The sequence below is a fragment of the Nycticebus coucang genome, chromosome 3 (genome assembly GCF_027406575.1).
Source record: "Nycticebus coucang isolate mNycCou1 chromosome 3, mNycCou1.pri, whole genome shotgun sequence".
In the NCBI taxonomy this organism is placed as follows: Eukaryota; Metazoa; Chordata; class Mammalia; order Primates; family Lorisidae; genus Nycticebus; species Nycticebus coucang.
In genome coordinates this window covers 64,018,127-64,038,740 of record NC_069782.1, presented here as the reverse complement: position 1 = coordinate 64,038,740, position 20,614 = coordinate 64,018,127, and the positions used below count along the sequence as shown (strand labels likewise).

Below are 20,614 nucleotides of genomic sequence, written 5' to 3'. Positions count from 1 at the left end.
AACATTGGCTAATTTTTCTAGTTTTAGTAGAGATGGGGGTCTTACCCTTGCTCAGGTTGGTCTTGAACTCCTGAGCTCAAGTAATCCTACTGCTTCAACCTCCCAGAGTGCTGGGATTATAGGTGTGAGCCACTGCACCTGTCCTAAAATGTATTTCTTAAATAATAACACTTGAAAGTTCACGGGGTGCAGTGGCTCATTCCTGTAATCCTGGTATTCTGGGAGTCAAAGGCTGGTGGATTGCCTGAGCTTAGGAGTGTGAGGCCAGCCTTAGCAGCAGCAATCCCTCATCTCTATTAAAAATAGAAAAACTTGGGCGGCACCTGTGGCTCAGTGGGTAGGGTGCCGGCCCCATATTCTGAGGGTGGCAGGTTCGAACCTGGCCCTGGCCAAACAGCAACAAAAAAATAGCAAGGCGTTGTGGCAGGTGCCTGTAGTCCCAGCTACTGAGGAAGCTGAGGCAAGAGAATTGCCTAAGCCTAGGAATTGGAGGTTGCTGTGAGCTCTGTGATGCCACGGCACTCTATTGAGGGCGACAAAGTGAGACTCTATCTCTACAAAAAAAAAAAAAAGAAAATGATATGTAACCTAGTCATATCTGCAAAGTCTTTTGCATGTAAGGTGATGAGGGTATAGACATCTTGAGGGGGTCTATTTTGCTTAGGACAGATACCCTTTTGAGGTGCCCTATCCCACCAGCCCTATAGTCTTAAGCTGGGTTGGCCAGGTGTAGTGGCTCATGCCTATAATCCTAGCACTCTGGGAGGCCAAGGCAGGTGGCCCCTGAGCTCAGAAGTTTGAGACCAAACTGAGCGAAGTGAGACCCTGTCTCTGAAGCACTGAGCTATGGTGATGACATGGTACTCTACCCAGGGTGACAGAAAGAGATTGTCTCCAAAAAGAAAAAAAGAAGGCTTGGTTAACAGAGACTTTCATGGTCTTCCTACTGCTAAACCTTATTTTAGACCAGCCTTTCTGGTGTTGGGGTGTTAGAGTAAGTTAACATTTTTGTAATCTGCCCAGTCACATATTTCTGCTAGATCAACTTTATTTTGAGAGTCTCACTTTGTTGCCCTTGGTAGAGTGTGCTGTGCTGTCACAGCTCACAGCAATCTCAAACTCTTGGGCTCAAGCGATTCTCTTGCCTCAGCCTCCCAAGTACCTGAGACTGTAGGTGACCACCACAACACACAGCTGTTTTTTGTGTTGTAGATGTTGTTTGGCAGGCCCGGGGTATGTTCGAGCCCTCCTGCCCTGGTGTATGTGGCCAGTGCCCTAGCTGCTGAGCTACAGGCGCCAAGCCCAGATCAACTTTCTTAAAGCATGTCTTAGATACCATATATTCCACCTCCCCATGACACTTTCAATGGTTTGACTACAGAGCAAAGTTGTTTTTTAGCCTGGTATTCTTGACCTCCCTGGATGTGCCTTTCTTTTTTTTTTTTTTTTTTTTTTTTGTAGAGACAGAGTCTCACTTTATGGCCCTCGGTAGAGTGCCGTGGCCTCACACAGCTCACAGCAACCTCCAACTCCTGGGCTTAAGCGATTCTCTTGCCTCAGCCTCCCGAGTAGCTGGGACTACAGGTGCCCGCCACAACGCCCGGCTATTTTTTTGTTGCAGTTCGGCCGGGGCTGGGTTTGAACCCGCCACTCTCGGTATATGGGGCCTGCGCCCTACCGACTGAGCCACAGGCGCCGCCCTGGATGTGCCTTTCTTAGCCAGTGTGGTGGCCAGTGTTGCTGTGTTCCTCTAGTGTTCCTATTTGTGCCCTTTCCTCTGCCCAGTTCACATTCAGTGCTCTACTCCTATGGATCCTTCTTTTGTGATGCTGTTTATATCCTTTCTCTTGGGAAGCTTTAACTCTATTTGCCATATTCCTTCATAGTTGTCTATTTCTTTTCTCCCTTCTCATTTCTGAGTGAAACAAGGAATGAATCATAGAATCTCAGGCTGAGAGCTAAGGTTGTATTTTGAGTCCTTTGCTAGAGGCTCTTGGCGTCCATTTGTAATCTGTAGGAGGGCACATGCCTCTGGCTTTAGGTCCTGAGTGTGGCTGTCCTCATGGAAGGCTCTTCCCAGACTCGAATTACTGTGAGGGTGGTATGACTTGTGCCTGGGAGGGACTTCCTGTGCTCCTAAAAACTTTCGATTCCAAAGCCTCTTGAGACCAAGTTATATGGTACACAGAATCTACAGTATGCATTACCACTGTGTCTGCCAGGTGCCAAGTTTCGCTTCTATAGAAGGTCTATTTCTGCTGGGCACAGTGGCTCATGCTTGTAATCCTAGCACTCTCGGAGGCCAAGGTGGGTGAATCATTTGAGTTCATGAATTTGAGACCAGCCTGAGCAAGAGCAAGACCCCATCTCTAGTAAAAATAGAAAAACCAGCTGGGTGTAGTAGTAGGTGCCTGTAGTCCCAGCTACTTGGGAGTCTTGAGGCAGGAGGGTTGTTGGAACCCAAGAGTTTGAGGTTGCTGTGAGCTATGGTACCACACCTCTCTACCTAGGGTGACAGAATGAGACTGTCTCAAAGCCATTCTGCCTGCTCTTTGTTGAACCAATGTCACTTATATTTCTGACTCTGCTGCTTACACTTGCTCCCCACAGATGCCATCCTGGAACAGCTTTTTCTACCCTTCTGGCTCAGTAAGAAATGAGCACCTAGTCTGTGTGCGTGCAGGGTCATGAGATGGCTGGAGGCCTAGTGCCTGCCCAGGGTGGCCTCCTTCCACTGTCAGATGCTTGCTTAGCTGGTTAGACCTGTTCTTACTCCACTGCTAGCTAGGAACAACAGCTTCTTCATTCCTCCCTTTCTTAGTGCCCTCTCCTCTTGTTTTTATTTTCCCTATTCCCCCCAAAAGAGGGAAGCCACTATCTTTTCTTTCTTTTTTTTTTTTTTTTTGAGACAGCCTCAAGCTGTCGTCCTGGGTAGACTGTGGCATCAGAGCTCACAGCAACCTCCAACTCCTGGGTTTAAGCATTCTCTTGCCTCAGCCTCCCAAGTAGCTGGGACTATGGGCGCCTGCCACAGTGCCCGGTTATTTTTTGGTTGTAGTTGTCATTGTTGTTTGGCAGGCCTGGGCTGGATTCAAACCTGCCAGCTCTGGTGTATGTGGCTGGTGCCTTAGCCACTTGAGCCACAGGCGCTGAGCCATAAGCCACTATCTTTGATAACCAAATCAGGCCATGATTTTCTAGTCAAACTCATTATAGTTCTGTGCTTCTGATTAGATTTGGAGATGAACCTCTCCAGCTAGGCACCTTTTCTAAGTTCATCTATCTCACCTGTGTGTGGGCACCCTCTGTGCCTCTGATGCTTTGGGTCTGTTTTATCCTAATTAGAAAGCTGGCTGGGTAGGGTGGCTCACACCTGTAATCCTGGCACTCTGGGAGGCTGAGGTGGGAGGATCACTTGAAGCTAGGGGTTCAAGACAGCCTGGGCAATAGAGTGACCCCCATCTCTACAAAAATGAAAATAAAAAACTTACCTGGCCTGCAGTCCTAGCTACTCGGGAGACTCTTTTTCTTGAGACAGTCTCACTATGTCACCCTTCGTAGAGTGCTGTAGCATCCCAGCTCACAGCAACTTCAAACTCTTGGGCTTAAGCGATTCTCTTGCCTCAGCTTTCCAAGTAGCTGGGAGTATAGGCACCTGCCACAATGGCGGGCTATTTTTTATTGCAGTAGTCATTGTTTAGCTGGCTTGGGCCGGGTTCAAACCCGCCACCCTCAGTGTATGTGGCTGTCTCTGTAACCACTGTGCTACAGGTGCCGAGCCAACTCAGGAGACTCTTGAACCCAAGAGTTTGTTGCTGTGAGCTATGATATCACAGTACTCTACCCAGGGTGATAGACTGTGTTTAAAAACTTAGTTGGATGTGGTGGCCTGTTCTTATAGTCCTAGCTACTCAGGTGGCTGAGGCAAGAGGATAGTTTGTGCCCAGGAGTCCTATACTGTGACGACACCACTGCATTCTAGCCCCAGCAGCAGAGAGACCCAGTCTTATACAAAAAAATTGTTTCATAGCTCCTATATCGTTTCTTGCCAACATCAGAAAAAATGATCCCAAAAAGAATCTTGTTCAGATCAGATGACTTCCTAATAGTACACATTACAGTAGGACATTCTAGACATTGGGAGAGGGAGATAAAAGCCACTATACTTATTTTTTTCTAACATTCATATGTTGAACTTATTTCCAGAATTCGTTAAAATTGTGATTAATTCTTAAGTTAATAAGCCTTTTTCTCCCATTTCTTCCCTTAGGCTCAAAGATTTGGAAAGAGACAGCTTAACAGAAAAGGTAATCTCTACTTCAATAACTTCTTATTTTATTTTATTATGTTTTTTGAGACAGAGCCTCAAGTTGTTGCCCTGGGTAGAGTACTGTGGCATCACAGCTCACAGCAACCTCCAACTCCTGGGCTCAAGCGAGTCTCCTGCCTCCGCCTCCCAAGTAGCTGGGACTACACACAATGCCTGGCTATTTTTTGGTTGCAGCCATCATTGTTGTTTGGCAGGCCTGGCCTGGATTTGAACCCGCCAGCTCAGGTGTATGTGGCTGGCACCTTAGCCACTTGAGCTACAGACACTGAGCCAACTTTTTATTTATTTTTTATTTTATTTCGTTATTATTTTTTGCAGTTTTTGGCTGGGGCCAGGTTTGTACCCACAACCTCTGGTATATGGGGCTGGCGCCCTACTTTGAGCTGCAGGCGCCGTCCTATTTTTGAGATAGAGTACAAGCTGTCACCCTGGATAGAGTGCTGTGGCATCATCGCTTACAGCAACCTCAAACTCTTGGGCTCAAGCGATCCTTTTGCCTCAGTTTTTCTATTTTTAGTAGAGACAGGGTCTCGCTTTTGCTCAGGCTGGTCTTGAACTCCTGAGCTCAAGCAATTCACCCACCTTGGCCTCCCAGAGTGGTAGGATTACAGGTATGAGCCACCGCACCCAGCCTATTTAAATATCTTTTTAAATTACCAAATGTGGGGTGGCGCCTGTGGCTCAGTGAGTGGGGCGCCGGCCCCATATACCAAGGGTGGCGGGTTCAAGCACAGCCCCGGCTGAACTGCAACCAAAAAATAGCTGGGCGTTGTGGCGGGTGCCTGTAGTCCCAACTGAGGCTGAGGCAGGAGAATCGCTGAAGCCCAAGAGCCAGAGGTTGCTGTGAGTCCTGTGACATCATGGCACTCTACTGAAGGTGGTAAAGTGAGACTCTGTCTCTACAAAAAAAAAAAAAAATTACCAAATGTGACCGTTTACAGATACTTTATGGCTCTTGAAAGGAGGTTTGCTTTCTGTAAGTGGAGTTGGTCTAATTTCCATGAAGTTTCAGAGATAGCTTGGCTGTGCTGCTTATTTAATGTCTGCATTCATGTACTGCCTCATACTAGTTGGCTTTTTGGTAACTCATGGGCAGGTTTCTCAAGCTAGGTTTCTTTTTTTTGAGACAGAGTTTTTGTTGCCCTTGGTAGAGTGCTGTGGCATCACAGCTTACAGTAACCTCCAGCTCTTTGGCTTAGGCGATTCTCTTGCCTCAGCCTCCCGAGTAGCTGGGACCACAGGCACTTACCACAATACCCGGCTATTTTTTGTTGCAAATTGCCCGGGGCTGGGCTTGAACCCGACACTCTCGGTATATGAGGCCGGTGCCCTACTCACTGAGCCACAGGTGCCACCCTCAAGCTAGGTTTCTAAACGATCAATTCTGGACTGTAATTTGTTTGGATGAGAGTTTTCTAGAGCACAGTTTTGTTGTAATAAACTATTTTCATCTCCCCTCTAATAGTCCTATTTTTTACCATTTTAGAGATTGGGAGTGAAATAATCTTAATAGAAATTTTATGAGCATGTTTCATGACTGTTTATATTTTTGCTGAGACAGCATTTATCTGCTGTTCAGTCATTGTGATGTGACTAGGCAGCTTAATAACTTGTGTATTAGTCCATTAGTTCATAGCTTGGGAGTATGGGGACTGCTAAACCTATGTCCTTCCCTTAGGAATGTGTCAAGGAGAAATTGAATCTCTTGCATGAATTTCTACAAACAGAAATAAAGACTCAGTTATATGACTTGGAAACCAAATTACATAAGGAAGAGTTGTCTGAGGTAAGTCAGTTCTTATCATCCCAGCTTATAGAAAAAAATCTCTTCTCTATAACTTGTGTGACCAGGGGAGCAACCTCCCCATGCTCCTCTCCTTGTTGCCTGATAATGATAGAGGAAACGCTTGTGTTTCCTTGTTCTCTTCTTTCCACTTGTTTACATTCACTGCTACTTAAATTATCCTTTCCCGCTGTAGGAGGGCTACCTGGCTAAAGTCAAATCCCTTTTAAATAAAGATTTGTCCTTGGAGAATGGAGCTCATGCTTTCAGTCGGGAAGTGAATGGACGTCTAGAAAACGGGATCCAGGCAAGGGGTCAAGATTGGAGAGTGGGAATGGCAGAGGCAAACACCCCCGCAAAGCCCATTTCCAAACCTCGAACGCCCAGGAGGAGCAAGTCCGATGGACAGACTAAGCGTAAGGATACTTGAACCCTTTTCAATACCCAAAGTAGTATTTAGTATCACATAAGGGGGCAGTCAAACTCACACCCCCAGGTAGCCCCTGGGCAATATTTTCGAGGTTGTTTCTTTTTTCTTTTCTTTTTTTTTTTTTTAAGAGACAAGAGTCTCACTTTGTCGCCTTTGGTAGAGTGCCATGGCATTATAGCTCCCAGCAGCCTCCAACTCCTGGGCTTATGTGATTCTCTTGCCTCAGCCTCCCGAGTAGTTGGGACCACAGGCACCTGCCACAACTCCTGGCTATTTTTTTTATTGCAGTTTGGCCGGGGCCAGGTTTGAGCCTGCCACCCTTGGTATTTGGGGCTGGCGCCCTACTCACTGAGCCACAGCGCCGCCCTTGAGGTTGTTACTTGTATATACTTCCCAACTGGTAATCACTGTGTACTTTCTGAGTTGCTTACATGTGTACTTTTTTTCTTTTTTAATTTGAGACAGTCTTTGTCGCCCTCAGTAGGATGCTGTGACATCATGGTTCACAGCAATCTCAAATTTTGGGCTCAAGAGATTCTCTTGCCTCAGCCTCCAAAGTAACTGGGACTACAGGCGCTCTCCACGTTGTCTGGCTGTCTTTTTGTTGCAGTTGTTATTGTTTAGCAGGCCCAGGCCAGGTTCAAACCCGCCAGCCTTTGGTGTATGTGGCCGGTGCCCTAACCACTGAGCTATGGGTGCCGAACCACATGTGTACTTCTTTAAATTTTGTCCTTCACCAAGTATATAGCTTTAGATCCCAAATTATGGCTACACTTGAGAGTTATCAGAAGACAGGGGCTATTAATACTTTTACTTGAAAAACATTATGTACCCAGTTAAGCTAAACATTCTCAGATTCTTCCCTAGTTTATAGGCAAGGAAACTCTTCTGAAACTTTGTTTTATCTTTTTTTTGGAGATAGACTCACTTTATCACCCTTCGTAGAGTGCCATAGTGTCATAACTCACAGCAACCTCAAACTCTTGGGCTCAAGTGATTCTCTTGCGTCAGCCTCCCAAGTAACTGGGACTATAGGCACCTGCCACAATGCCTGGCTATTTTTAGAGACGGGGTCTTCCTTTGGCTCAGGCTGGTCTCAAACCCGTGAGCTCATGCAGTCCACCTGCCTCGGCCTCCCAAAGTGCTAGGATTATAGGCATGAGCCACCGCTGTACCTGGTGAAATTTTATTTATTTATTTTTGAGACAGAACCTCAAGCTGTTGCCCTGGGTAGAATGCTGTGGCATCACAGCTCACAGCAACCTCCAACTCCTGGGCTCAAGCGATTCTCCTGCCTCTGTCTCCTAAGTAGCTGGAACTATAGGTGCCTACCATAATGCTATTTTTTGGTTACAGCTGTCATTGTTGTTTGGTAAGCCGGGGCTGGATTTGAACCCGCCAGCTCAGGTGCATGTGGCTGGCACCTTAGCCACTTGAGCCACAGGCACCGAGCCGAAATTTTATTTTTTTATCTTAGTGACTTGCTCTGTTGCCCAGGCTGGGGTGCAGTGACAAGATCATAGCTCTCACTGCAGCCTTGAACTCCTGGGCTCAAGGGATTCTCCTACCTCAACCTTCTGGGTAACCAGGAGTATAGGTGTGGACCACTATACCTGGTTAATTCTTTTTTTTTTTTTTTTTTTTTGTAGAGACAGAGTTTTACTTTATTGCCCTCGGTAGAGTGCCGTGGCATCACACAGCTCACAGCAACCTCCAACTCCTGGGCTTAAGCGATTCTCCTGCCTCAGCCTCCCAAGTAGCTGGGACTACAGGCGCCCACCACAACGCCCAGCTATTTTTTTGTTGCAGTTTGGCCGGGGCTGGGTTTGAACCTGTCACCCTTGGCATATGGGGCCGGCGCCCTGCTCGCTGAGCCACAGGCGCTGTCCTATACCTGGTTAATTCTTTTATTTATTTTATGTTTTTCTTTTTTTTAGAGACAGAGTCTCACTTTGTCACCCTTGGTACAGTGCCATGGCGTCATAGCTCACAGCATACAGCAACCTCCAGCTCTTGGCCTTAGGCAGTTCTCTTGCCTCAGCCTCCCGAGTAGCTGGGACAACAGGCACCTGCCACAACGCCCGGCTATTTTTTGTTGCAGTTTGGCTGGGGCCGGGTTTGAACCCACCACCCTCGGTATATGGGGCTGGTGCCCTACTCACTGAGGGTGGGATCTGAGCTTAGGTCTGGTTCTCCGTTGCTTCATCTTTTGGTTATATGAAGAGAGGTTCTGTTTCTTTGCCTGGTTTGGGGTTAGGCCCCTCAAATAGGAGCTCACATGAAATAGCTTAGCAAACTGGCAGGTGCTAATTACTGACATTGGCAGGCTGGTTATTTATTGACTAGAATAAAAACCCAAAGGATGCTTAATCCTCAGAACCTGACCTTCTCCAATAGCATAGTAATGTTGAAGGATCACAACATTGCTATGGACTTTTCTATTCATAGTGGCTTTTTTTTTCCTTTTTAAACAGACGAAATTTCACCTAGCCCCAGGATTACAAGGAAAACTACCAGGCAGACCACCATCACAACTCATTTTGCAAAGGGGTCAGTATGTAATGAATTGGCAGCTACCTTTCTAGGGACCAGCTGTTTTTGGTAAAACATGAATGTGATTGGTAGGGTATAATTTAGCCATTCAGTCTTTCATATTTTGTGGGTTTTCATCTTAACACTTTTATTCATTACACATTCATGAATAGTGTTTCTGAAGACCTCATCTATTCCTACTCTTCCACTATATCCAGAATTGAATATAGTATAATAAACCACCCAGCATCAGTGGTTAATCAGGTCATGGCCATTGTTTCATCTATACCCTTATATGTTCTGTTCTTCTAACCTGAATTACTTTTTTTTTTTTTTTTTTTGAGACTGTCTCACTTTGTCACTCTTGGTAGAGTGCTGTGGCGTCATAGCTCACCACAACCTCAAACTCTTGGGCTCAAGTGATCCTCTTGCCTCCCAATATAGGTGTCCACCACAACGCCCAGTTATTTTAGAGACAAGGTATTGCTCTGGCTCAGGCTGGTCTGGAACCTGTGAGCTCAGGCAATCCACTTGCCAGAGTGGTAGGAATATAGATGTGAGCCACTGCACCTGGCCCCTACCTGAATTACTTTAAAACAAATCCCTGACATTGTTACTTTGTCCATAAATATTTCAGTATATTTCTCTTTCTCTCTTGGACTTTTTATTCATATTTTGTAATAATTGCTAACACTTAGGAAATAGTCTTTTTACTTTTGGGGGGTAAGTCTTTTTTAAAATGAGGTTTCTCTTCTCTTGGACAACTTTTTCTTCATATTTTGTAATAATTGCTAACACTTAGTGAGCAGTCTTTTTACTTATTTTGGGGGGTAATTCTTTTTTTAAAAAAACAAACTATATAATGTTTTTGTGTCTTATAAAATATAAGAACATCTTACTATCAAATAGTTAGTATTGGCCAGGCTCAGTGGTTCATGCCTGTTATCCTAGGACTCTGGGAGACCGAGGTAGGTGGGGATAGCTTGAGCTCATGGGTTCGAGACCAGCCTCAGCAAAAAGCAAGACCGCATCTCTACTAAAAATAGAAAAACTGAGGTAAGAGGATTGCTTAAGCCCAAAGTTGGAGGTTGCTGTGAGCTATGATGTCACGGCACTCTATCCAGGTGACAGCTTGAGACTGTTTAAAAAAAAAATAGTATTCACTCCTTCTTATTGATCTTTGTAGCCAAGGATAATTATTTCACAATACTTACATAATACTTCTAATTTTTCCCTTTAAAAGCTTTTGAATTCCTTTACCTTCCTGAATACATAGTTTACCATGACTCGTGTATTCCCATTGCAATGCTTTATTCTCAAATTTTCTTTTAAAGAGAAAAAAAAATAGTATTCACATTTCCCCATTTGTGGCAAACAAGCCATGTGGCAAACAGCATTTTCCTGATTTGTGGGGTTTTTTGGTTGGAGCCAGTCTCAATTTGTCTCCCTGGGGTAGAGTGCAGTCATGTTCTTTTATTTTTTTATTTATTTTTTATTTTATATATATTTTTTTTTGAGACAGTCTCACCATGTCTCCCTCAAGAGTGCTGTGGCATCACAGCTCATAGCAACCAACTCTTGGGCTTAAGCGATTCTTTTGCCTCAGCCTCCCAAGTAGCTGGGATTACAGGTGCCCACCACAACATCTGGCTATTTTTTTGTTGTAGTTGTCGTTGTTTAGCTGGCCTGGGCCAGGTTTGAACCCGCCAACCTCGGCGTATGTGGCTGATACCATAACCATTTTGCTATAGGCGCCGAGCCTGCAGTTGTGTTATAATGCGGAGCAACCTCAAAGGTTGCTCAAATCCTCACTTGCTGGATTCAAGTTATCCTCATGCCTCAGCTTCCTGAGTAGCTGGGACTATAGACGCCTGCCATAAGTCTGGCAAATTTTTTTTTTAGTAAAGATGGGGGTCTCACTCTTGCTCAGACTGGTCTCGAACTCCTGAGCTCAAGCAATCCACCAGCCTCAGCTTCCCAGAGAACTAGGATTACAGGCACCTTACCCATCCTGGCTATATAACATTTTAAACCTGTCATTCAAAGAAATGTTAAACTTGAAGCCTGTTTCATCAACTAGGCATTGAGGGGCCCTTACTGTGAGGGAAGTAGGCATATATGCCCTAAGTCTTTCCTAGAGAGATTGCTTTTAGGAAGGAGGACTATATTAAGTCATTTAAGGCCTGCCAGGGGTCCAGGGTCTTGCTGAACTAATAGGTGGCTTCACTGTGTGTGACAGTCCTGCCAAACGGAAACCCCAGGAAGAGTCTGAAAAAGCCAAATCAGATGATTCTGTTGAAGAAGAAGAAAAAGATCAGGTAGGGTTGGCATCTTCGTTTCTTAACTCTCACCTTATTTTGGCAAATTTGCTGATATTTGGCATATTGTTGACATAAACTGTAATCTGTATAAATGAATAAAAAACCTGTCTAGTCAGGGTTCTTCAGAGAAACAGAACCAAGAGAATAGGGTGTGTGTGTGTCTGTGAGTGTAGAGAGGGAAAGATTTATTTTTATTTTTTGGAGACAGAGTCACCTTGGTAGACTGCTGTGGCTTCATAGCTCAAACTCTCGGGCTTAAGTGATTCTCTGGTCTTAGCCTTCCAAGTAGCTGGGAGTACAGGCATTTGCCACAACCCAGCTATTTTTAGATATGGGGTCTCACATTTGCTCAGGCTGGTCTCAAACTCCTGAGTTCAAGCAATCTGCCCATCTCGGGCTCCCAAAGTGCTGGGATTATAGGCACAAGCCACTGCACCTGGCCAAGAGATTTAAAGAGTTGAATTCACAAGGTTGTGAAAGCTGGCAAATCTAAAATTTGCAAGGAAGGCTGGAGGACCAGGGAAGAATTGATATTGCAGCTCGAGTCTGAAGGCAGTTCTAGAAGCAGAACACAAATATACACAAATATTCAGGTTTTATATACATATGCTCCATGTAATAGTAGGAGTCTGTGTACCCTTCGCCCAACTTTCTCCAGTGGAATATATTAGAGATTGTAATAGGTCAAAATCAGGAAATTGACAGACACCATCTGTAGATTTCATTCAGATGGTACTAGTTTCTCTGTGTATATAGTTTATGTAGTTTTGTCACAGATATGCACATAACAGATTTGTGTAACCTCCACATCAAAAAAGATACAGATCTGTTTCATTGCCACAACTGAATAAACATGGGTACCCCAAAAATGGAAAATCTGTGAACTTAGGGAAACAGGGCATTTGTCTGAGAAAAGAGCTGCTGTCTCATTTAGATTATCAGCATTATTTCCTGATATGAATCCCAAATTACCACTTTGGGCTTTTCTGATAGTAAAGAATTCCTGACATGAGGTGTGGAGAATTTTTTTTTTTTTTTTTTTTTGTAGAGACAGAGTCTCACTTTATGGCCCTCGTAGAGTGCGGTGGCCTCACACAGCTCACAGCAACCTCCAACTCCTGGGCCCAAGTGATTCTCTTGCCTCAGCCTCCCGAGAAGCTGGGACTACAGGCGCCCGCCACAACGCCCGGCTATTTTTTGGTTGCAGTTCAGCCGGGGCCGGGTTTGAACCTGCCACCCTCGGTATATGGGGCTGGCGCCTTACGACTGAGCCACAGGCGCCGCCCGAGGTGTGGAGAATTTTTGATTCTTTTACATGGCATCACTGGGCAGGCTGTAGCAGGTAGCCATGTGTTGGTCTTGCTCCTGGCCCTCACCTTTGTTTTGGGGCTGGTGGTAGTGAGGTATTACTACCAGACTAAAAGCTTCCCAGATCTCCCTAAACCAGGGGTCCTCAAACTGTGGCCCGCGGGCCACATGAGGTGGTGTGATTGTATTTGTTCCTGTTTTGTTTTTTTACTTCAAAATAAGATATGTGCAGTGTGCATAGGAATTTGTTCATAGTTTGTTTTTTTTTTTATATACTGTAGTCCGGCCCTCCAACGGTCTGAGGGACAGTGAATTGGCCCCCTGTTTAAAAAGTTTGAGGACGCCTGCCCTGAACCCTTGATTTCCCAACCCTATTTTAACCACATCAAATGCATTTATTTAACACTTTGATTCATGATTTTGCTGTTGATCTTCTCTTGAAACCAATATTCTTGTCTTTTTTGTTCTTCCTTTCCCTCCACATAGGATGAGAAGAGACGTAGAGTTACATCCAAAGAACTGTAAGAATGTTCACTATATCTTTTTGTTCTGAATTAGTTTTGCAATCTTGATCATGAAATTACTATTCCAAAAAGTTTAAAAAAGCTTTCTAGTGAGTATCTCCAGTAATCGTAGCCCTGTGAAGAATGCTGAATTAGGGTCAGATTATTAACCTTTAGATTCAGGTAGATTTCTCCTCCATGGTAAAGAATGAATGAGGGCTGCTGGCATTTCCTATCAGATCCAGTTTTAAGTCGTATTAAATACTAAATATTTGAGAATGTGTCTTACAGGGTTCTGGGATAAAGATTGCTTGGAGGGGTAGGGAAGGTTTTTTGAAAACTACGTCTGGGGGAGGAGTCTGTGGTGGTCATACTTGGGGTATTTATTTTGCTTGACAGAGTTACTAGACTTCTTCCTGCACAAGAGCTGGAAAGAGCAAAACCAGGATCACACACTGAAAAGGAAGAAGAAAGAGATGAAAAAGTAAAGCCTTGTCTCCAAGTTTGTTATTTCTACCTTAATCAAATATAGTCCCCATTTGGTTCCAGGAGTGGGAATAGTGGGTTGGGAATGTATAGAAACAGAATGACTTTCTCCATGGATCAATGTCCTTACCTGTGGCTAAAACAGTTTTCACATTTGTTCTTCTGGTGGTTCTCTATATAAGGTTGTGGTGATGATGGACCTTAGTTTTAGGCCTGGGGCTTAACCTGACTTTTACTAGTTTACTAATTACTCATTCCCAGAGATTCAGTCTGTTGCCTCTCCCTTCTGCCTTTCACTGACAAGGTCTTTGTGAAGACGTAACTTTCAAACACAGGAGGTGCCCAAATTCTATAGCATCATCCAAATGCAAAGTTACTGCATTCTTGTCTGAGATTAGACCAGCCCTTTCCCCAGACCTCCAGCTCCTTTGTAAAATCTGAGATACTAGGTTCCATTTTGGTTTAGTTTTATAGTGAGATACTGATCAGGAATTTCTTTTTTTTTTTTTTGTAGAGATAGAGTCTCACTGTACCGCCCTCGGGTAGAGTGCCGTGGTGTCACACGGCTCACAGCAACCGCCAACTCTTGGGCTTATGTGATTCTCTTGCCTCAGCCTCCCAAGTAGCTGGGACTACAGGCACCCGCCACAATGCCCAGCCATTTTTTTGTTGCAGTTTGGCCGGGGCTGGGTTTGAACCTGCCACCCTCGGCATATGAGGCCGGCACCCTACTCACTGAGCCACAGGCGCTGCCCGATCAGGAATTTCTTACAAACCCAGATGGGTGGGGATTGCCTTTATTGGACACTTTTTTTTTGGAGACCGAGCCTTAAGCTGTAGCCCTGGGTAGTGTGCCGTGGCATCACAGCTAATAGCAACCTCCAACTCCTGGGCTCAATTGATTCTCCTGCCTCAGCCTCCCAAGTAGCTGGGACTACAGGCGCCTGCCACAACTCCCGGCTGTTTTTTGGTTGCAGCCGTCATTGTTGTTTGGCAGGCCTGGGCTGGATTCGAACCAGCCAGCTCAGGTGTATGTGGCTGGCGCCTTAGCCACTTGAGCCACAGGCGCCAAGCCTATTGGACACTTGTTAAAGGATGGATGTCCATTATTTTGTTGTAATGGGGAATTGACTAAGACATTCAATAATTCTTGAACGATTTGAAACTAGTTCAGAATTGACTGCTTTTCCTACCCTGATAATATTAGACAGCAGTTGCAGTTTGTATACAACTTGAATTCCTTTCATAACAAGCAGGCCTGGTGGGCTGATTTGACTACCGCCTTCTATAGAGAGGAACCTGAGGCTGGATTAAAATCCCTTGCATGTGGTCACTCTCAAGCTCTCTTCGTGCAGTAGGAGGCCTGTAGCAGGTTGAACACCATCTTTGTGATCTCTTCACACACTGCCATATGTAGAATTTGAGTCTGAGTTGGGTGGTTTTCTGGTGAGGTGTGTCTAGCTTTTTAAATTCAGGCTCCAAATGATATGTTGATGTGTTTAAGATGAAACCACTCTCCAAACTGGGCGATCTTGCTTCATTCCTTTGCATCAAAACTAGGGGTCTATAATAAATGTCTCTGAGATTGTCGACATTTACTGATGAAAGGTGATAAGGTAATTTTTGAGGTAAAAACACTTCAGTGTTATGTTTTCTTTTTCTTCTCTTTTTTTTTTTTTTTTTTTTTTTTTTTAAGAAATCATTTTTATTTATTTATTTATTTTGCAGTTTTTGGCCGGGGCCGGGTTTGAACCCACCACCTCTGGCATATGGGGCCGGTGCCCTACTCACTGAGCCACGGGCGCCACCCTCTCTTTTTTTTTTTTTGTAGAGACAGAGTTTCACTTTATTGCCCTTGGTAGAGTGCGGTGGCGTCACACAGCTCACAGCAACCTCCAACTCCTGGGCTTAGGTGATTCTCCTGCCTCAGCCTCCCGAGTAGCTGGGACTACGGGCGCCTGCCACAACGCCCGGCTATTTTTTTGTTGCAGTTTGGCCGGGGCCGGGTTTGAACCCGTCACCCTCGGTATATGGGGCCGGTGCCCTGCTCACTGAGCCACAGGCGCCGCCCTCTTTTTTTTTTTTTTTTTAATTTTTGAAACCGTCTCACTATGTCGCCCTTCATAGAGTACCTTGGCATCACAGCTCACAGCAGCCACAAGCTCTCAGGCTTAAGCTATTCTTTTGCCTCAGCCTCCCAAATAGCTGAGATTATAGGCGCCTGCCACACGCTCAGCTATTTTTTTGTTGCAGTTGTCATTGTTTAGCTGGCCCAAGCTGGGTTTTAACCTGTCAGCCACACCGACTCTATGGGCGCCAAGCCAGGATCTGTTTTCTAAGAGCTGAATTTCCTGTCTATTTACCCCACCAAAGTGGGGAAATTGCTATCTTGAAGGTAGACGGTCTTTTTTTTATGTCCATCCAGCTAGACTATTGGATCAGTTTTAAGTGTCTTCCCTAGAACACTTTAATAGAAGGATCAGGATCAAATAGAAGAAAATTAACTAGTCTTTTTCCTTCCTACTTAGGAAGAAAAGAAGCTCAGAAGTCAAACCAAAGAACTGTAAGTATTTTGTGCTTTATGTCGTGAAACTTAATTTGCTAATAATGTTCTGGTAAAATAATGGGTTAGTGCTGAGCATTAAGGATACTAATCATGGGCGGTGCCTGTGGCACAATGTGTAGGGCACCGGCCCCGTATACAGAGGGTGGCAGGTTCAAACCCGGCCCTGGCCAAACTGCAACAAAGAAATAGCCAGGCGTTGTGGCGGGCACCTGTAGTCCCAGCTACTCGGAAGGCTGAGGCAAGAGAATCACCTAAGCCCAGGAGTTGGAGGTTGCTGTGAGCTGTGTGACGCCACCGCACTCTACCGAGGGCAATAAAGTGAAACTCTGTTTCTACCAAAAAAAAAATACTAATCATACGTGTAGTATGCAGGTAGTATGTGAAAGGTCAGACCACCATAGTGAAGGCTGAGGTCAGCTTTGATTCTTACTCCTGACACAAGTCTCTAAACCCAGAGGCTTAAAATAGAGCGTTTGTGGAGCTCAGTGGTTGCTGGCTAATCTGGGCCTGGCTTGGCAGCAGGTGGCTGGGCTGATGCATCTCTGCTCCACAACTTGGTCAGCCTGGGCAAGAGCTGGCTATGGCAGAACTCAAAGGCAGAAGTAAAAAGTAACAGTTTCAAGTCTCTGCTGGCATCCAGTTAGCAGAAGCAAATGTTGAGACTGGGCCCTGGTCCAGAGGTAGGCAGAATACCTGACCTGAATGGCAGGGCCCTGGCAGAGGGAGAGTCAGGCCCCTACATGCAGTCAGTGAGCCTGTGCAGTCTGGACATTCATCTCCTCCACTGCAGGGAGGATTTCTGTCAGGTCACAGGAAATCAGTGGAGTCCCTTTGTGTGTTTTTATGTTAAACCACTGGCATCTCTGGTCAACATTCATGTGAAGTGTTGATGGTATTTCTGAAGATCATAAGTCCTAAAATGCCTCTTGGGTGTCTTGCAGTAAAGGCAGAGTTAGCAGGCTTATGCCCTTTTGACCTGCTTGGTAGAGTTTCAGGGTCCTGAACTGATGGGTGTGTGTGTGTTTTATGTGGCAGAGCACCTAAACAGAGATCTAAGAAGGAGCCTGACAGAGAAGCCAGGCCAGGAACTCACACTGATGTAGATGAAGGAGACAAGAAAGTAAAGGTGGAATTTTTATTTTTACCATGTTCTTATGGTCCCCTTTCATTGGGAGAAGTGGTGTGGGGTGGGCCTCTGAGTTCAAATCCAGTCACATCTACCTAGAGGATGGCTCTAGGCAGATTACTTTATCCCCATGTGAAGGATTGGAGGTTGCTGTATGTCTCTGCCTGAAACCTAGTGAGCGTGGTCCTCTGTCCATCCAGTGTGTGTGGGAGAATGTCTGTGTGTCTAGGCTGAGCTGTGTGTGAAGCCAGCTTCTCTAGAGGCCCCTGCAGTGAGAAGTTTGTATATACTATCAGCTCAGACACACCTGCACCTTGCTTTATCAACCTCTTAAGTTCTTCTGGGCCTAGCACTCCTCTTGCCAGCCTCTCTACCTCCATTTCAGCCAAGTGAAAACATTTAAATCCTAAAACATTATTCTTGGAGCCAGGGCTGGGCTTCTGAAAATCACAGGATGGCAAGGTTATCTACTGGGCTGTCCTGCCTGAATTCTAGGGAGGGGGGATGGGTCATCTGGGGAGGATCCCTGGTTGCTGTTTAAGAGACTGAACATGGAGAATCCCAGATTGGTCACTGGTTTTTCTGCCTGGGTTGTGAGTATTCTCACTTCTGTTATGGTTGGGCAGGCCTCTGTTCTTGTCAAATAGCAGAGGACCACTTTGGTATCACTCCCAGCTTGCTTTAGCATCTTACTATTAACCTTTTCTATACAGAAATGGTTACTTTACAGTCAGCACATGCCTGGAATCTCTTCAGACTGGTAAGATCTACTGGTATAGTTAAACCACTTCCTGTTCTCCACTGGCAACTGGTGTCAGGGGCTTAAGGTCACAGCCAGCACTTCCACCTCATTGTTGGCTTTTCTGTGTTCATAAACCCATTCATAGATTTGTTGCTTTATGAAAACTAAATTTTATTCTTTATATATAGGCTCAGAAAATACTAGAATATCCACATATCACAAGGAATTGGCAAATAAGTTGGAGGTTCCTACCTTTTTTTTTTTTTTTTTTTTTAATGACAGTCTTACTCTGTTGCTTTGGGTATGGCATCACAGATCACAGCAATCTCAAACTCTTGGGCTGAAGTGATCCTCTTGCCTCAGCCTCCCAAGTAGCCGAGACTATAGGCGCCTGCCACAACACCTGGCTATTTGTGGTTGTTGCAGTTGTGATTGTTTTAGCAGGCCCTGGGCCATTTTTGAACCTGCCAGCCTTGGTGTAAGTGGCCAGCGCCCTACCCACTGAGCTTCATGTGCCCCTGAAGCTGTAGATATTTTGGCTGTTATAAGCAAAATGTCTACAATATTTGCTCTACGTTGAGCTATCTTAGGGTGCAGGTTGGGCAAATTATGCCCCATGGGCCAAATTGGCCCTCTGGCTGTTTTTCAAATAGTTTTATTAGAACAAAGCCAGGCATTTTATTTACATATTATCTGTGGCTGCTTTTGTGCTACAGTGGAAGAGATGAGTAGTTCTGACAAAGACCATGTGGCTCACAAAACTGAAGATATTTTTATTGCCTGGCTTTTTACAGGAACAGTATGAGGGTGAAGGAAACTAAAAGAGTGAAAGTCTGATGCCTCTTCTCTACTCTGCAGATATACCTAGGCCTTCCTGTGCTCTAATTTCACAGTGCTGAGATCTAACCGATAACTATCGTGTCGTCTTTTCATCTTGTTCTGTTTCAGAAACTAATTTTCCCCTCTTTCGCCTTTCCCCACCCACCCATCTCCCTTTCAGGATGAGAAGACCCACAGAAATCAACCCAAAGATCTGTAAGTGGTTAAAATGCTTGTATCTTTGTGTCATCTTCATCACCAAAGTCCTTGTTCTAGAAACCTGTAATGATGTAAAAGTGTACAGGGAATTGCCGACGCTGTCTGAAGACTGGATTGGGACAGGGTTGGCTACCAAGTCACACTGGGAGCCTGTCTTTGTACTCCGTGTGTCCCTTCCTGTTCCTATGTCTGAGGGGACTGCTGGGGATTCTGAAGGCTTTCTCAGGGTGAGGAGTCAGCAATGTGCCTGTGGAGCCCCCATGAATATTTCCCTTATCAGTAGGCATTTTCTACGTTTGTTATTTTCCTTGCAAGTTGGTGATCTACTTAGTTTTTCTGAGCTAATATTTGCTCTGTTTACCTGACAGAGCTGCCAAAAGGAGACCTGAAGAAAAAGAGCCTGAAAGAGTTAATGTGCAAATTTCTGATGAAAAGGACGAGGATGAAAAGGTAATGATCTTATTTGACAGTTTCACTTTGTTTTAGACAGCCTATTTCATCGGCTGATTTTTTTAATTAACTTTTATTTTGAAAATATTCAAACACAGGATGGGGGGAGCCAGCCTCCATGACCGCATTAGTCTTAACATTTATCAGCTCAAGGCTAAGCATGTTTCAGCCAGATCCTACTCATTCTCCTCCCTTCACCCTCACTCCTGGAGGACACTGAACGGATCTCAGACACATTGCTGAAGCATTTAACACAGAAATATAAGAGGAAAGGGCTCTTATTATAAACACGATCATACCACCATTCTAATACATACACGGTAACATCAAACATGAGTCTGTTTGGATTTCCCTGATTGTCTGTTTTAGCTTTTTAGTCTATGTGAATTGAGATGGAAACAGGTCTATATAGTAGGTTTTTTTGTTTGTGTGTATAGGTGTGTTTGAGACAGTCTCACTTTGTCGCCCTGGGTAGAGTGCCTTGGTGTCACAGCTCACAGCAACCTCGAATTCTTAGGCTCAAGTGATTCTCTTGCCTCAGCCTTCTAAGTAGCTGGGACTATAGGCACCCACCACAATGCCTGGCTATTTTTTAGAGATGGAGTCTAGTTCTTGATCAGGCTGGTCTCGAACTCGTGAGCTCAGGCGATCCACCCTCCTTGGCCTCCCAAGTGCTGGTATTACTGGCCTGGGCCACCGTGCCAGGCCTATACATTGTGTTGGGTTGAGAACTGTCCTAAATCCCTCATCTGTAGTTTTCTGGCTCCTTTTGTTTGTAACTTGTAGAAGGCTATCTGGTTTCCTGGATTCTAGATTTTGCCAGCTGCATCTCTCTCCAGCACTGTCTCCTGCACACTGATTGACCACGTGCAGGTCTTTTCTTTTCAAGAGAACGTGTGAGGTAGCGCTGTGTGCTTTGTTGACTCCTTGTAACAGGTGCTGTCTGCCTAATTCATTTATTATAAAGCCCCCCCTCAGTTTTCTACCCTTTTTTTGGGG

General features: G+C 45.0%; 1 protein-coding gene across 2 annotated transcripts in view; it reads left to right on the top strand.

Annotated features, from left to right (window-relative positions):
- DNMT1 (DNA methyltransferase 1) overlaps window positions 1-20,614 on the top strand; it is a 70,597-nt gene that overhangs the window by 12,166 nt on the left and 37,817 nt on the right. For both annotated transcript variants that reach the window (XM_053585773.1, XM_053585774.1), the window contains exons 2-12: window positions 4,271-4,307; window positions 6,009-6,116; window positions 6,310-6,529; window positions 9,018-9,093; window positions 11,315-11,393; window positions 13,191-13,225; window positions 13,607-13,691; window positions 16,222-16,256; window positions 17,295-17,385; window positions 19,128-19,162; window positions 19,534-19,615. In XM_053585773.1, coding sequence (XP_053441748.1) covers window positions 4,271-4,307; window positions 6,009-6,116; window positions 6,310-6,529; window positions 9,018-9,093; window positions 11,315-11,393; window positions 13,191-13,225; window positions 13,607-13,691; window positions 16,222-16,256; window positions 17,295-17,385; window positions 19,128-19,162; window positions 19,534-19,615 — 883 coding nt within the window. The remainder of the gene's footprint in view (window positions 1-4,270; window positions 4,308-6,008; window positions 6,117-6,309; window positions 6,530-9,017; window positions 9,094-11,314; window positions 11,394-13,190; window positions 13,226-13,606; window positions 13,692-16,221; window positions 16,257-17,294; window positions 17,386-19,127; window positions 19,163-19,533; window positions 19,616-20,614) is intronic.